The sequence below is a fragment of the Pteropus alecto genome, unplaced genomic scaffold, assembly GCF_000325575.1.
Source record: "Pteropus alecto unplaced genomic scaffold, ASM32557v1 scaffold73, whole genome shotgun sequence".
Lineage (NCBI taxonomy): Eukaryota > Metazoa > Chordata > Mammalia > Chiroptera > Pteropodidae > Pteropus > Pteropus alecto.
Genome location: NW_006436284.1, coordinates 5,576,672 through 5,595,379, shown reverse-complemented (window position 1 = coordinate 5,595,379; position 18,708 = coordinate 5,576,672). Strand labels below are relative to the sequence as shown.

General features: G+C 35.7%; 1 protein-coding gene across 2 annotated transcripts in view; it reads left to right on the top strand.

Moving 5' to 3' along the window:
* PLPP1 (phospholipid phosphatase 1) overlaps nt 1-18,708 on the top strand; it is a 72,986-nt gene that overhangs the window by 42,361 nt on the left and 11,917 nt on the right. Inside the window, exons 2-3 of one of the 2 annotated variants that reach the window (XM_006912465.3) lie at nt 5,088-5,239; nt 9,866-10,146. In XM_006912465.3, coding sequence (XP_006912527.1) covers nt 5,088-5,239; nt 9,866-10,146 — 433 coding nt within the window. The remainder of the gene's footprint in view (nt 1-5,087; nt 5,240-9,865; nt 10,147-18,708) is intronic. The other variant, XM_006912464.3, reaches the window with a different exon arrangement.

Below are 18,708 nucleotides of genomic sequence, written 5' to 3'. Positions count from 1 at the left end.
ACAATAATAGACCCATTATTCTACAGGTTAGCCTATATCTTTGGATTCTTTAGGTTTCCAGTGTCCACCTTCATTCTCCTCTTTTTGTTCAGGCATTAGGAGAGAAGTGTGATCTCTGAGATAATTCACAATTGGATGTCATCCTCTTTGTTCAGTGGAGTCTTTTGGTCTGCTAGTGGGGTCTTTTTGTCTGCCAGGCCATTGTGGTATAGTTCTTGACCTCTCAGCAAATCTCAAGGAACCTGACAGCTTTGTATCAGAATTTCTGTCTCTTGCCTACTGCTCTTAACCTTGAATTAGTGTGTTCCCTTAATGATTTGCTACTGTGGACTCTGAAGTGGCACATCCATCTCTCCTGGGCATCTGAAATGGTTTATATCTATATGATGAAATGCTATACTGCAAGAAAAAGGAACAACATATCAATCTATGCTACACCATTGGTGAACCTAGTAACATTATTAACATTATTTTGTGGAGGCATTTGTGTAGTTTTCACTATTAGAGGAGTTCCCTTCACACGTGAAAACAGTATCTCAGTTTGCTGGATACCCCACTACCCATCTTTCTAACTGAGACACTTGTTAGTATTTATATTATGGTATCAAGATGCTGGATATTTGTGCAAGATGTTGTGTGACTACATTCTTACTTTGTCTTTTCCTATCTCTGATGAAGGATATAAAGTGTTCATATGATATTTAATTTGTGGAAGCGATGAGCTACCATAACATGCTCTCTTTTGATTTATTATATTCATTGGTAGAAAGTAGAAAGCTATATTTATTTGTGGGTATGAGTTTACTGTGCAGAGAATTTGATTCTTAAGTGGGCTAATATGACTAGCCATGTGGGCATATTAAAAAGCAGAATGTGAGAATGTAAAGTGGTGCAGCCACTTTGGAAACAGTTTGACAATGTCTTAAAAAGTTGAACATATGACCCTGCTATTCCATTCCTACATATCTACTTATTAGAAATGAAAATATATATTCACACAAAGACTTATACATGACTGTTTTTAGTGGCATTAGCCATAATAGACAAAAACTGGAAACAACCCACATGCCCATCACTGGTGAATGTATAAACCCAATGTACTATCTTTATATATATACAACAGGATTCAGCAACAAAAATGCATGCTACAACATGATTGAACCTCAAAAACATATGCTAAATGATAAAAGCCACTCACAAAATCGCCACATATTTAATGATTCCATTTATGTGAAATGTTCACAAAAAGCAAATCTATATAGACAAAACAGATGAGTAGTTGCCTGGGGTTAGTGATGGGAGCAGTGATGAAATGCAAATGGCTCATAAGAATTTGGAGGATATTGAAAATATTCTAAAACTGGATTGTGGTGATGGCTGTACAGTTATACACTTAGCAAAATAATTGAGTTATATACTTAGAGTGGATGAATTTTATAGTTTCAATCATACCTCAGTAAAGCTGTTTTTAAAGAAAAGAGAATAAAAATGAATTTTACCAGCTGAATTTTGAGAAGAACATTGTTTGACAAATGTTGAAAAGGGATTGGTTTAGAGATGTACTCTTCAGGCAAAAGGAAAAGGGTAGTTGATTTGAATTGATGAAAGAGCAAGTGGAACCCTTCACTTTGCCCTAAAATCTGTAGTACATGCCAAAGGTATAGTACATGCCAGATATCTTTGCTTAAGTTTTTGTATTTCTACATGCTTTTGTACACTGTGGCTGGTAGAATAAATTGATGATATAAAGTAACCTTTCTCGAGCAGTTTGTCAAGGACCTTTGTCAATATTTATATCCTTTGGCCTATAATTCCACAAAAAAATATATATCCCAAGGAAATAATTAGATATGCAAACAAAGACTGGTATTTGGAAATGTTCACTGTAGTGTTATATAGAGTAATAAAACAATAGTAACCTGCATGCTCTCAAAGTAGGGGGAATGCTTATAATTGTTTTAGTTATGGCTCTCTTGGTTGCAAGTAGAATCCTTTTCTAAGTAGCTTAAGTAAAATTGGGTTTTGTTGAAAGGATACCAGGCACTGTACCAACTCCAAACAGCATGATCAGAGAGGCCTTTTGGCAATGGGGAACCAAAACCACTTTCTCTATTTTTTGCATTCAGGGGTCAGGCTCGTCTCTTATGTTTTCTCTGCAGACCTGCGTTGTTCTCAGCCTCTTCTTTAGCCAGTCTTTCTTCTGCGTGGCCCAGTGCTTTGTGCCAACTCTGAGTCAGTCTTTGTTCCAATTTTAAAATTTCCAGAACAGGAATATGTACTAGCTCATCTTTTTGAGCCTTATGTGGGTCAGTGAACAACCGGCGATTTGGTCTTCCTCCCCATTCCACTTTTGGGGGGTAACATTTAGGTTTAGTTAATTCGTGAAAATGAAACGGCATTGGGTAACGACTTTGATACAATACATCTCGTGGGCTTATACGAGAGATTGCGAATATTAACTATTTAAAAATATTTCTAAGGCCTTCTGTGATACCGTCTCTACTTTCTCAAAAAAATAGTGTGCATTTGTGGTAGATTCATGCTAATTATTTTTATCATGTCTCACTGAAACCTCTATGATCTTCCTTATTAAAACCACTCTTACTAAGTCTGAGTTGAACACTCGTTGGACATGGTGGACCCATCAGCACCTCCTGAAACGCTCTGGACTTGGCCTCAAGGACATTACTCTCTTCTGGCCTTCTGTCAGCCCACCAAGTCTGCCTCAGTGGATCTTCTTCCTCTGCTCATCCCTTCAGTGTTGCTATTGCCACGCCCCACATCCTCCACTTCTTTTCACTTCATAGCTGTCCCACACAATTTCTTTTTCCTCTGTGGCGTCAGAGATTCTTTATATCCCCAAATCTCTCTCTCTACCAGACCCCTTCTGCTGAGATTCTGACTCTGATAACCACCAGCTTTTTGTATATCACCACTTTAGAACCTCACCAGCTCTCTTCTTTTGAACCCTCATAGCTCTTTGTACCTCTCTTTAGTCTCTGCTATAATTTTGCACTGTGCATTATTCAACTTTGTATTCCCGATAGCACCTAGCAAAATTTTTTGCACAATGGATTCACTCTTTTGCCCACTTGGATATTTCTATTTTAAGAAAATGGACTAATTACATTTGTATGTGATTTTATTTTGTTTCCCTCTTATTCTAAAAAATACCCACAAACATTTTTTTCTAAACCTAAGAATAATTTCTAACATAGTTTTTGTGGTCAAAAGAAAAAAATCAGCTTAATAGATATGCCCGTTAAAAACATTTTTCAATATATTTGGGCCTATTAAGTATGAATTTTTTTTCTGAGAATAAGGACATAAAATCTACTGAGTTTTAGACACTAATCATACATGGATTTAATTTCTGTACTAGATATCTTTTTCTTACTCCAAAAGAAAGAAATGCTCTTTGAAAAATTAAAGCAGTTCAGAAATATGCAATATAGACACTGAAAGTGTCCAATATTATGTATTGAGTTCTTACAAGTAAAATGAATTATAGAAGTGGTTGTTCTTTGTAAAAAAAAAAGGATAAATTTGCTTATTGGGTTAGAGTACAGTTATTGGTTGAAGGCTAATCATTTAGTTATTGTATTGAGCAGGCAACAACTAAAACTACAGCCCTGAGTATTCACCTCCATGATGTGTGCTAAGTGCAAAAGGTTTTTGCTGCAGCCACAGTATTTGTATTGTAGGTTTGGGCACATCACTCCATTTCTCTGAATGCAAAGAATTCAGTGAATTAGAGGATAGTCTGAATTCAGATATGAGAGGTAGTATAGGGGTCAGTTAGAAAAGTCAGCTCTATTTAATTTTTTTTTTTAATGCATCATTTACTAGAAGTATGGCTTTAGGAACCTTGTGAGCCTCTTAAAGACTTCTAATGAGTTTACCACTATTGGTAAATTGGCTTACACAAAGAAATAAACTTTGGTTCATATCTTAAGAGTCTAAATACAAACTAGGAAGATAAATAAAAGAACTAGGAATGCAGTTCTTTTTATTTGGCCCTTGGAACTTGAACAGATTTGATGTTTGTAGTAAATACACTTAGGCAGGGTGGCAGAGTCTCAGTTGTCATTCAGCCTTTCAGACTTTGTGGAGTAAATGAGAACTGTAAGCGGTTGTCAAGTCTTGGTGCTTCATGGAAAGAATACTTGAACATAAAGCACATTAGCTTAGTGGATATGGTATTACTGCTGGGAGAATGAGTCACTTAGTGAGAGCTTTCTGTACTTGAGTAGACCTTGAAGCGGACCTCAGGTTGAGGGTTTCTGCTCACCTATATCTCTTTTACAAAGTAATACTTGTTAGTATGCTGCAATATTAATCAGTTTGCCAGATTCAGTGAAGTAAAGAAGAACCGAATCCTTAAAATTCACACTTAGGTAAAAATGGGACATTTTAGGAGGTGAGTGTGAGACATGATCTTTAGGGAAAACATTGCTGATGAAAACAGAGAGGTGTCTTTCAGGTGCTTTTGTACTTGAGTCCATTGTCCATCTTTACTTAAGAAACTTGGTTTAAGTTCAGACTCCTTTTCACAGCACCTCTAAACTTGCCATAAACAGCACAGAAACGATTGGCTAAAGCTCTGTTTAGATACTCCGATAACTTAGCCAGTGACCGGACCTGTCTAAAGGTGGTAGTAATATAGAGACAAAATGGGAAATGACAAAATGCTGTTTTCCTTTTAGAAGCAAAGTCTGTGACAAGTTGGTTTAGTGTTGAAAACCCCGTGATGGAATGACAAACAAGAGCATGAGATGGGATTTTTTTTTTTTTTTTTTTGTAAAATGCATTTAGTGTATTTGGGAAGAAACAAAGGGAAAAAGATACTCTTGGTTAAATTGGTTAAGAGAGGACTTGGAAGTGTTTCCTGTAGAAAAAAGATCTTTGCCCTAAACTGTAATCTTTCTAACTTCTGTTGCATGCATTGCTGCATTTCCTTTTTACATGTGCTCTTATTTATTTTCATGGCAAATGTATTTTTAAACACAGCCTCTGGGATAATTACTGCCATTAATCAGTTTTGATATTTCCTTTTTAATGATATTTTCATTTATTCCTTTTGCTAGCTGGATTGCCTTTTGCAATTCTTACTTCAAGGCATACCCCCTTCCAACGAGGATTATTCTGTAATGATGAGTCCATCAAGTACCCTTACAAAGAAGACACCATACCTTATGCGTTATTAGGTGGAATACTCATTCCATTCAGTATTATCGTTGTAAGTTAAATCCACTTTTTCCAAATTTATCACTTTTGAGCAGTTGGCTTAATTTTTGTGTTAATCTGTTAATGATTGAATGCATTACCCTCTAAAACAATGTGTGTTTTTTAATTGAAGGTGTTATTTGATCAAGATAATTTCAGCTATTTCAAGTGGGGCCAAAAGAATAACAATGTATAATTAAAAGAACCTTACTGAATATGTGTAGGTTTTATGCTGATCTTTTCAAGTCACTGTGAGTTTTAGAGCTCTAAATTGCTGTGGTTTCAGTAATCATGCAATAGATGAACGCTCCTGTCAATGTTTCTAGCATACTTTATACCTAGGATATTATTTTATAATTTATTGAATCTGTGTATATGTACTTATTTTCTAGTTACTGATTCTGGAAAAGGACAATTGCTAACTAATGTTAAGACTTCATTTAACCCATGTTTACTCTAAAGAATTTTTAGATAATGCCAGAAATGGGAGAGACCAAACTTCTATATGTAAATAGCATTGAACACGAAAGAATTTTTACTGGTACTGGAACACAATATTTACTATTATTCTTTAGGATTTCAGATGGGAATGCTTAGAGAATTTGCTCTAGGGAAGACATCAAGCGATTGACCCACAGATTCCATGAGTTAGATTAGTTCCATACACCATAACTTGTAACTTTAGAAACAAGATTTATCTTAGTTCAAAGCAGAAAATGTGGTCCAGGAGATAGGTCAACAAGATAATGGCATACATGTCTTGTCGGTTTTGAAGTTTATTAAAAATAAAAGACACTTCTTAATTTAGAAATTTAATGTCTTATTTAAAAATGATCAGAGCTCCTTATTAGCACTGAAAGTTAAACAGCTCATAAGTTGTGGTACATAATTAGTTATACAAATGTGTGCTTCACGAGACTATGAGCTCCTTGGAGGCAGGGATGGTGCCTTGTTCATCTTGGTATTCTTGCTGCCTTCCATGGAGCCGGGCAAGTCCTAGGCGCTAGGATGAAACTGGAGTAGTGATGCATTAACGTTGGTAACTCTCCTACAGTATGGTGAAGTTTTAATAAATCAGTGGATCCCTTTAATCTGAACAAATCGTTACTTTGAATTTTTACCAGTAAAAGAAAGAGAGGCAAGCCTATGATTCTTCCATTAAGGATTGGGTAAGAGTAAGGTCCTTTTTTTTTTTTAAAGTATGTATGTTCTGAGAAATTACTATTTAAATATCATTTTTTAAGTAGGACTCTGTTGCAAATTGTAGCTGATTTCAGACAGGATTCAAATACTCAAGCACTGCTGCAGATGTACTTGTCTTTCAATTCTAATTTTCTTTGTGTCTCAGTAAAAAGGATGCTATACAAGCAAAACTACAGAAATTCACTGCAGACGAGAGGCCCGCAACAGGACAGAGGGCTGACTGCCAGGCACCGTGCAGGCGCGCAGCCTGCACAGCAAGTGCAGGGTCTGACTGGCCACTCAGTTAGCAAAAACTCATTGTTTATATTTTGTTAACTTGGAACGTTTTACTATTTCAGCCTCACCTGTGTGAAAGTTATCTTTATATTTAATAAAATAGCAAGTAAGTCGAGTGTAGGTTTCTTAAAAAAAAAAAGAACAGAATGTTTAAAAGTGCTGTAAAGTACTATTTTCATATTAACCATATCAACAAAGACAAACCTGCTTAGGGCAGTGGTTTTATGTAGTAATTTAAAATAATTTTAGTTTATTCAGTAACTCAGCTTCTTTTAGGTGGGACTTGGTTAGATTTGTATATGTTTAATTTTATTAACTAGAAGGTAAATCATTTCTTTAAAAAAACTTTTTAGTTATGATTCAGAGTTCATACCAAGTCTTTGATGTAAGTTGCAAATGTGCCACAAATACATGAGTGAAGGAGCCTAGTAGAGAACCAGAATTAAGGTAGTTTCTCAGAAGCGAAGGGAGAATTTCAATAAGGAGGCATAGTCAGCTATGTCAAAGACTACTAATGTTAAGGTAAATGAGGGTTGAGGAAAATCTGTTCAATCTTATGAGACCATTTTGACTTTTGAGAGGGATTCAGTAGAATATAGGGAATAGAGGTAGTTAGAGATATTTAGGAAGGAGTGGAAGTATGTCAGTGATTTTAGACTATTCTTTTGGGAAGGTAGCCCTGAATGGAAGACACATAACTACAGGGACGGTGTAGAGATGTGTAAAATCATCTTGGTTGGTGGAGATATAAAGGAGATGGAGAGAAAATACTGTGGTGCATAGGTTTTAAATGGTTTGATCACACTGATTTAGATAATTATTAGCTTTGATTTTCAGAAGTATTGTATTTAACTCCCTCAAACATTATCTTTAGTTCTTTAATAATTTATCCTGTCTTTAGAATCTGAGTAAGTAATGCATGACAAGTCATCTCAGCTCTAAGATTAGGCTACAGTTAGCTTAAGTGCTGACTTCATCAAAGGCTAAGAATTGGCATAAATGGTTCAAAGAGATAAGATATGAAAATAAAAATATGGCTGCCATGTGTAGGTGAAATGCACAGACACATCCCAACATTTAATTTAGAAGAATTGATTTAGAACTTCTCTCGTTTATTTCTCTCAATAAAGATGGAGCATATAATACAAAATGATGTAAATTGACCTAGCATTTGTCAGCTTTAGAGTCCCCCTATCCTTCTCCAGTATTAAGGGTTAAGTTTCAGCTTACACTACTACTGTAGATCAGCTTTTAATCTGTGCCCAGTGCTCTGATTGCTCCTAGTGAGCTGATTTTTCTGTCAAGAACCAGGGTTTGGCTGATCCTATACAACAATCACTGTGACTAGGGAGACTCAAAAAAATTAATACCTGTTTCTGGAAAATAGTTGCTTGCTTACTCAAGAACAGCTGACAGCTGAGATGTGGAAGATTCAACTGCTCCAATTGTGGTTGATTAATATACTTGCTATCTATTTTAAATGATCAAAGATCAGTTTTATAACAGAGCATTAGAGAAATTTTTTCTTGCTGCTGATCTATTAAGGCAGTGCTGGAACACAGCAGTCTGATGAGATAGTGTATACTTTAATGCAAAGCCACGGGAAGCAGTCTGGGAGAATCCTACACAGAGTTGCACAGGTAGGGCATCCCCAGAAGTGCATGTGGTTTTCTTCTCCTGTGAGACCTGTTCTCAGGAAAACATCTGATTCAATTATTCGCATTAAGGACCACAAAGAGGAATATATTTCTCTGGGGCATAGTGTGTTAAAGCTAAGGGTGCTTGTTTTTGCTCAAGAGGCAGCATCTTCAATTAAAATTTATTGACTACCTATTCCGTTTTAGGTCACTGTAGTGGTGCTAGCTTTCTAGTCAACAACTAAAAATTCATTCTTGCTTTTGTAGACTTCATAGTCTAGTTGTCAAAGTTATAACATTCTAATTATGGAATTTTAGGAGCCGTCCAGCCAGATGAGGAAAGAATTTATGGTATCAGGTTCTTGAACTCCTTTTCAGGAGGTAACCATTTATTCACGTATGGTAAGGCTCACACTAAAGACAGTTAATCCTCACTAAATGGAAATGTCTGAATGCTTTGTAAAGTTGTCTATGTAAATTGAACAATTTTTATGTAAAATGAAACTGCAAAACTAGTATGTATCTTAAGCGAAACTTTGTGACACATTCACCCTCAACATAAATTAGCAAGCAGATTTGTTTAAGTGTTTATTTTGGTCTCAGGTAGCTAGAGTGTAGCTTATTTTATTAGCAAATGTAGTTTTTTATAATGTTGCCATTCAGTATTGTTTTAATTTCTCAGGTTATTGGTCTGTGAAGTGTAAAGTATTTGGAAACCTTTTTATGCCTTTAAACTCATTACTCTGTTGTGTGCTCATACACACATTGTTTCTGAATCTGGGAAGGCTTTAACTCCAGTTTTACAGAAGTTGGTGAAAAAATAGAGAGGAAAGAATCACTTGAAATGTTTTCTTAGAGAAGGAGAATATCGAGTGTGTGTTTGATCTTTTAATGAGACTTCTTAAGGAAGCTGGGCCTAAAGGTCTCCTGGAGAGGCAGGATGGGAGTGGGGGGCTACCGGCTAATCTCTGCCCTCTGTACCCATTGGCCTCAGCGTTAGAGCCCTGAATTTATATTAGAGTCCTGCTTTCATATTTTTTACTCCTTTAAACTGTCTTAACTATTTTACCCTTTTTAATATGATAGATGTCTTTGATTCCAAGGAATGTTTGATAAAAATGAAGACTGTCAAAAGTACTTGTGTAAGGGATATTCTAATTGGGGAGGTTTGTGTTCTTCAAATAAACCATAGTTTTTGTCCATAACACATCACAGTCTACTTATTAAACTCAAGTTTTTTTAATACAACAAAGGAAATAAGGCCATATTGTTTTGAATAGACTTTGAAATTATTCTGGCTTAGCCATTGCTTTGTAAGCAGTATCCACAATTGATCTGACATCTTTTTCTTTGTGGTTTAGAATGAGATATCTTAAGTTGACTCTCCATTTGTAAGGAAAAAACGGGGTGGTGGTATTTTTAAAATAAAGATTTTATTGTGATTTGCCATTTTTGTTTCTATTTTTGATTTTGTTTAAAGTGCCTGGTTGCTGCTTTAACCTTATTTTTCTTTTCTTTTTCAGATGGTTATTGGAGAAACCCTGTCTGTTTACTCTAACCTCTTGCACTCAAATTCCTTTATCAGGAATAACTACATAGCCACTATTTACAAAGCCATTGGAACATTTTTATTTGGTGCAGCTGCTAGTCAGTCCCTGACTGACATTGCCAAGTATTCGATAGGCAGATTGCGGCCTCACTTCTTGGATGTTTGTGACCCAGATTGGTCAAAAATCAACTGCAGTGATGGTTACATTGAAAACTACATATGTCGAGGGAATGCAGAGAAAGTGAAGGAGGGCAGGTGCGTGTTAAATGTTTAATGCTTGTTTTATCTTGTGTGTTCTTGGAAACGAATGTTTCAGTGACTGGAGGATGAGTTTAGAGAGAGAAGCTAATATAATCACTGGGAGGTGAGTTGAGTTCATGTGTTTGACCTATTCGCTCCTCTTATTCTTTTTTCCCGTTTTATCCCTATCCTCTGTTTAAGAGCATTTTAATGCAACTCTTTCATCTCCAGTGTATTATAAAGTAAAATGAACCTTGTAGATCATAATAGTCCAGGCTCAGCAAACCTTTTCTTAAGGTGCCAAAGAGTAAATATTTTAGGCTTTGTGGGCCACATGGTCCTTAGGCAACTATCCAACTCTATTGTTGTAGCATGCAGCGGGGCGGGGTGTTGGGGGCGGGGTTAGCAGCCATAGACAATGAATGGGTGTGGCTATGTTCCAGTAAAACTTCATTTACATAAATAGTGGCTGCTTCAGATATTCTAGTTTGCTGACTTCTGACCTAATCCAATCATATGTGAAGTTCTGCTAGATCTCTTAGTATTCATAGAGTACATTTTTTCGTAAGGTAACTTCGTTCATTTCTTGACAACTCTAAGTCTTCAGGTTGCCTTCTTATAACACCCTTGTTGGGCTACATTCTACATCTAGAGCACCATCAGGCATGAATGAAATAAAATGTTTGGAACTCAGAGTCCAACTTCTTTAATTTATGGATGAGCAAACCAAAGCTCAGTAACATTAAATAAAGCCACTAATTAGTAGCAAAGCCATTTCCTCATCTCAAGTTTCAGAATTGTTAGTGATAACTTTTTTATATAATTGACCTTATATTTTAAGATAGCTATTTCCCTTAGTTATTTATCATTCAGCAAATACTTTCTCTCGGTAAAACATCCTTTGATTGTTCTTTATATATAATTCTTAGATACTTTACTGTTCTTATTGTTAATTTTTGCATTTAGTGGGAATGAAAAAACCTATTTAACTATAAGTATACGTTATACTATGTCTTTAGGATTCAGCAGTGAACAAGATAGCTCTGGTTCCTATCTTCATGGAGCTTAGGAAGACTTACATTAAACAAATGATGACATTGGAAGAGAACCCCCCCTGTTGTGATGCAGCCAAAGATTAGAAGGGCTGTTGAATAGTGAGCTCTGAGGTGATGATATGAGGACTGATATGGGTGTAAAGTCTTAATGAATGAATTAGGGAAAAGTGACTAAAGCAGGAGATGGTTGAGAAATAGATAGTGGAAAATGGTATTGTTGAGTTGAGCTTAGGTGAGCAGGCACTTTTTTAACGGGAGGGAGAATGATTCAGAAATGGCTTTGAGGACTGATGAAGATACCAACACTGGACTCTTAAGGTGTGAGATGTGGAGATCTCATTCTCTGCTTTGATAGCATTTCAGGGCCAAGTGGTATACTTGGGAAGACTCTTTAATTTAATGAGTAGGGGATGCAGTTAACCTTCAGTGAAGAGTGTGAAGACATAGAGGAATATAGAGGACTTTAACAATAGAACTGGAGTTCCAGAGTGTATGGTAGAGGAGTTGGGATGGAGGGGATGGACATATGGTTTGGTTGGAGAAAAGGAAGCTTATTTTGATAGAGATTGCTTCTAATCTGTGGATCAATTTGTGAAGGATTCCTTCTTGATATTGATTCCTCCACTCCATGAATATGGTGTATCTCTTCATTTATTTAGGTTTTCTTTAGTTTCTCTTAGCCGTATTTTTTAATTTTTAGTGTTCACGTCTTGCTCACATTTTGTTTAATATGTCACTAAGTTTTTAGTGTTTCTTGATGCTGTCGTGAATTTCCAATTGTGTTTAGAAATACATTTTTTTTTCACAATAGGTTTTTATATTGGTCTTGTATCCTGCAATCTTGCTAATTTATTAGTTGGAGTAACTTCTTATAGATTCTTCGAGATTTTCTCTGTACCTATTCAAATTGTCTGTGAATAAACAGTTATGCTTTTCATTTTCTCTTCTGTCTAGCCTTTTATTTCTTTTCTTTGCCCTACCCTATTGGCTAAGATCTCTAATACAATGTCGAAAGAAGTGGTGAGAACAGACATGATTGTCTTCTTCCTGCTCTTAGATAGAAAGCACTCAGTCATTCACCATTAAGTATGTTACCTGTGTGTTTTTTGTAGATGCCCTTTGTTAGATTTTTATCATGAATGTGTGTTGGACTTTGTCAGTTGCTTTTTCTATGGGTATCGCTTTTGGATTTTGTCAGTTGCTATCTCTATGGTCATATTATTTTTATTTTTTATTCTTTTAATACAGTATATCCCATTAATTTTGGAACAGTAAAGCAACTTTTAATTTCTGGTATAAACTCCATGTGGTCATGGTATATTTATTATACTTTTTATATTAACTGGATTTGATCTGCTAATATTTTGTTACGGATTTTTGTTTCTATGTTCACTAGCGTTATTTGTCTGTAGTTTTCTTGTACAGTTTTTGTCTAGCTTTGCTATCAGATGTTTGGTATTAAATGTTTGGTAGAATTCACTGGTGAATCCACTTAGACTTGTAGTTTTCTTAGTGGGAATATTTTAAACTATGATTTTATTTTTTAAAATAGATGTAGGATTATTTAGGTTATCTATTTCTTGTAAGAGCTGTGGGTTCTCTCTTTCATCTCTTTTTATTTTTTAGTTGAGGTATAATTGACATATAACATTATATTAGTTTTAGGTGTAACTTCTTTAATTCTTTAATTTCTGTTCCTATGCTTTTTTCTTTTGTATTACGCAAATATTTTTTAATATAACATTCTAAATATTCTACTGACATTTTATCTAAATTTTTTGGTTAATTTTTCTCTAGGAATTACAGTATACATCTTTTAATCATAATTTACATCACGTTAATGACAATTAGCCTTTTGCACTTAGTATAGCTCTGTGCCCCCAACCTCCACACACGCTTTGGGCTATTACTGTCATATATACTACATCCATATACATTATTAACCCAGCAAAATAGTGTTGTGATTTTTGCTTTAAACAGTTGTGTTTAAAGAAATTAATAGAAGACATTAAGCAGTTTTCTTTAATGATTAGGATGTAGCGACTCTTCAATGAAGTGTAGTTTAAGGATAGCGGAAAATATAGGTTTTGTCTATATAGAACTGGAGTTCCAGGGCGCACAGTGGAGAACTTGGGGTTCAAGTTACCATCTTGTGTTATTTCTCTCAGCCTGAAGAAATGTTAGTACGTTTGTAGCTCCACATGTTAAATATGTCATCGCATAGTCTTGTGGTCTCCACTGCAGAGATGGCTGAGAGATCTGATGAGAGATCATCTCTTAATTTTATTCTTGCTCCCCTTAATGCAGTGTATTATTTTCTCTCATACAGCTTTCATCAGTTTTACTGTGATATGTCTAGGTATAGTTCTGTATTTATATTTGTACTATACAAAATTTGTTGAGCTTCCTAATGTTTTTCACAATTTGAATCTTAGCTTAGTACTTTTCTACCAAGTATCATACCTGTGCCTCTAATAATAGACATATCACCCAACAGGAAATAGACAGGAAAACTCTAATATTTTCTCTCAGTCAAGGAATTTAAGAAAGTCACTGTGGTGATAAAGGTTTACCTAAGGTGCAGGTACATAAATTTTAGCTCAAAATTTTCTTATGACAGTGTATCTTATTGATAGATTTTTTTTTCTTACACTAGGCAAAATATGAGATAATATAATTTATTTAAAATGGTACAAAAAGAATTACATTTTCCAGTCCAATGTGTCATACCCTCTCTCTGTTTCTAGTATATCTAAGTTAACATAGGGTATATACTCTGATTGTACTTTTGACTTAAGTACACTTAGATGTTTTTACTTATCACCCTTTAAAATTTCTATTCCAACACTCATGCAATAGTCCACTTAAAGTCCTATGGAAGGGTCAGGAAAACAGCCTCTTCAAAAGCAGTATGAGTATATGGATAACTCAAGTTGTAGAGCTATGTACCTTAAAAATAATTACAGTTTTCAATGACAAGATCTGTTAATAAGCTTTGAGGTTCTGAAGCGAGGAGAGAGGAAAGTCATAGAAATGAAAATTTAAGAAGACTTCGTATCTCCTGAGGAAAAAACATGATTTTCATCAATGTTTCCAGAAGGAGTTGGTTGTTGCCAGTTTTAGAGCTGTATTTGCATTGCTGTTTTGTTGTGGAGCATAATTTGGTTGGATACAAACTTTTCTAATCCTTTTTTTTTTTTAATTTTAAAAGTTAGGATGCCAGGAATGCAGAAACATTTCAGTCTAGACATTATCTATAGTTTATTAGGATTATGGTGTAATTTACTTTTTAAATTTATCTCCATAGCCTGCTCCTTATAAGTTTTTAATTATGAAATTATAATGCTTGACATTGGACAGAAAGAAACATAAGCACCTGAAATGAATCATTTTTGTTGACTACAAATGAGTCAGAGTTACATCTTAGGGTGAAAGTACCCTCCTTCAATTTTGGTTTTTGGTCTTGATTTTTTCCCGTTTATTCTTATTTCCTTTTTCTCTTCCTCCCTCTTTCCTCCTTGCACATGTGCATGCTCTTGTGCTCTGCCTGATATCACTGATGTCACAGGACTTTTACTGGGCTTCATTTGTGGTGGCCATTGAGTCCTAAACATAGAAGTGAGAATTTAATGGACTGTAATAGAATACATATTACTTGTAATATCCTGAGAGCTCCTATTCATTGTTTAAAAATAATACCTGAGAATTTACTATAAATTAAAAGGGGCTATATTTGTAACAGTAGGGCATCCAACTGCCATTGTGTATATCAATGAGAATAGCATTACTTTCAATTTTTGAAAAATATTACCAATGAGCCCAGGTAGTTCAGACGAATAGTTCCATTCCCAGTTCAAGTTTCTCTTTAGAGAAATTTAGACCAGTGGTGCTTAAATGCCAGTGGTTCATTAGAATCACCTGGCGGCCTTATTAAAACACAGATTTCTGGGCTTCTTCTCCAGGCGTTGGATTCAGAAGATTTGGGGTGGGGCCTGAGAATTTGTATCTCTAACAAGTTCCCAGATGCTGCTGCTGCTGCTGCTGCTGCTGCTGCTGCTATTGACCTCAGGACCGCATTTTGAGAACCCTTGCTTTATATTGCCTGGATTATGGGAACATGACCTTGCGTGACATTTGCTATCTCAGGATGTGGGAGCTGATATTAACCCTGTTAAATGGGGTGTACTAAGATTGCACACAGCTAGCTGATCTTTTTGTGCTAGTACAGTATAGAAACTTTGGTTCCTTTAAGGATTCACTTTTTTCTTTTTTCTGGCTTTTATTTAAATTACATTTGTTTAGGTATAAACTCAGCGTTTCTCATTAATTACAAGTAGCTAATCTCTGGCTATATGAATCTGATAGTCAACACAAAGTTATTTCTGTTCGAATTATGGCAGCTTTGTATTGTTTAGATGTTTAACTGCAATATGTTCGCTTGAATATAAGAAATAATCTTTTAAAATTAATTTTTGGCTTATTCTTCCTGTGGTTTAAAATTTTTTTCATTAAAGTATAGTTGCCCTTTTCTCTTTTTTTAATGCAACCCACATGCAGGTAAGTAAACCTGACGTTTGAGGGAGTGCCTCTAATAGTGAAACTATTAGACTGACTGGCTGTGGTACTAAGTACTTGGTAAAACCTGCTTTATACTTTGAGAGGATGGCTTCTTCTATATGGCCTAATACTAGACATTACTGGATAAACCTTTATGCCTCAAAAAGATTACTTTGTTCAGGCTTATCTGTATTTCTTATACAAGTATATATCAGTAAACGAGACAAACTTTCTAGTCTTATCAATGCATATAGAATGAAAGGGGATGATTTTAAAAGATCTTTCACTCAAGGAAAGGACATTAGTTATTTGTGTATTTACAAGGAATGTGATTTCAAGGTTGGCACCTCTTTCTGCCTCCTCTATTCTGAATGTCAGTACTTGACACTTTAGGTTGTAGCTGTGACTGCTTCCTCACCCCTATACCACCATGACTCCTTTGGCCCCACTGTTTCTCACACTAATTTCACTGGAATCACGTGGAGAGTTTGTTTAAAATACAGATTGCTGGACCTCACTCCCAGAGTTTCTGATTCGGTGGATCCAGGGTGGGGCATTTCTAAAACGATCCCAGATTGTGCTATGGCTGCTGATCTGAGAACCATTGCTTCAGCCTATTCCATGAAATTACTAAGTTCAACTAATACCCACTGCTCTTAAGCCCTAGTCAGTGTGGGAGCTACCTGAGTATGCATGTGGCTCTTGTGGTGCTCACTGCAGAGGAGCTGAGACATGGACTATATGGGTGATAAATAGTACATGCTTAAAAGGTGTAAAGATAAAATACTACATGAAATCAGAGGATGCTAATACTGCTAGTAGAGGCATTTTAGAGGATGAGTACAGTCTGAATGTAGAATCGGGATGGAATATGTCTGTAAAATATGAAAGTTTTTCTTAACTCCCATTTGATATCTTTCCCCAGAGCCACTGTTCACAGTTTGTACATCGTTTTAGTTGTTTTTCGGTATGTTTTTACATTAAATGCAAAACTGTATAGTTTTATGTAGTTTAAATAAATGACATATTTTTAAGTATGTCCTAGAGATAATTTTTTTTTTTGTCGTTTCACGTAGTTACTCATTTTAGCTAATTTATAGCATTCAAGAAGAATAGAGACAGAACCATCTTCTCAGGTCCTTGAGTTGCCAGCAGTGTTGCAGCAGATATCTTTGTGCCTGGAAGTGGAATTACCGGGTTAAAATATATGCTCGTTTTACAGAGAGACAGTTATTGCCCAACCACCCTCTGAAAAGTATGTGCTTATATCAGTGTAGTATGAATGTACCCATTTTTCCCATTCATCCTGTGTGATTCCTCAAGAATCTTAGACGTGAGATTTTTTTAGATAATAACCTGATATCTTATTGTTTAAGCATTTAGCACATTATTGGTTGTGAAAATCCTTTCATAATAAAGTTGGACTAATACTTGGGAAATTGTTGATTAAGGGTCATTGCTCCCATGTGCCTTTGTATGGGACATGTTTTAACCTTTGAACAGGATCAGTCCATGTTTAAAGGTTATCACAGAAGAGAAATTTATTACGTCCTTCAAGTTAATTTGCTGTTATATAAAATTTATAAGTCAGGAAATAATATTTGGAGAAAATGCCTCATGTTGCAATTTGACTTCCTTTTATTTGAACTTTAGAGTGTAGAAAGGACAAATTAGTATTCTCTTAAAATGGTTATTTACACATTGCATTTGTTTTTTCACAGATTGTCTACGTTCTTGTTTATAAATTTGCTTCACACATGCTACCATGTATAAGCAGTGCAGTTTTTCCAGTGGCTGTGCCCCGCCCTGAGATGGCAGGATGACACTGCTGCTGGGTTTGCCTGCCATTCACAGGAGTGGAATCATGGCCCAGTGGGAAAGAGCTGGGAAGACTCGGATTTGAGCAAGTTCCTGAACCTCTAGGAGGTTGTTTCTCTATATGTAAAATAAGGCTGACAGCCCCCCTGCCGTGGGTGTAACTGTTTTATGCCTTTTAATTCTGGGGAGTAGAGAAGAAGTAAGGAAAAAAGTCCGGTGGTAAAGAAAAAGTGAGATGATTAGGTTAATTGTGATTTAACCTCTTCATGAGGCCCCAAGTACTTAGTAAATTCCATTTTAAACTTAAATGCTTTATGTGAGTTGTTTGCTTCTGATAAATGATAAAGGCTAGATTTGGTTGTCTTTGCAGTTTATAAGGCTGAACATTGATGTGAGTGCTGCATAATTTGTAACTGGGAAGTCACAGACATTGTGGCGGGGGGTAGATGGCTGTGAACGCTCTTAAGACTGATATTGGGGTTCAGGCCAAGTTTAATGAGCTCTCCCAGGAAAAGCAATGCCCTGGCTGATAAATGTAAAGGGTGGGGGGATAACCTTAAAATTGCGATTAGGAATGAAATCCCATTCACAGTAAGTTACAGTCATGACCACTCTGCTTGCTCATTGTTAATATACCATAGCCCAGCATTAGTGAAAACAGCTGCATTTTAGAATATAATTTTATCTCTAAATTTTCTTTCTGAAAAGACTTTCCTAAGCATTGATAGTAAACTGGCTTAAATTATTATCTACCTGCCGCGGTCCAGCCACGACAGGATCCAGGGGGCCCCGAAGGTGGGCAAGGCGTCGGCGCGGGAGACAGTCGACTACACAGCTCAGACACTGTTCCGTTTTATTGTGATTTGAGTACAACTTTTATACTTTTTATTTTGGCATTTGATTATACTTTGTTGTTAAGGTAGCAGGGAGTTAAATTTCTGTGGTTAGGCGAAGCAGAAAAATCTTATAGAGTATATTATTATTAATATTCATGCTAAACTAGTACATTTTTCTCTCAATGATTAGAACAGAACTACCTGATGGAACAATCTAAACTTTTAATTCTTATATCTATTACATAAGATACAGTTTGATTTAAGTAAAGGTGATGGATAGATGTATTCATAACAGCAAGCATTGGCTTTGG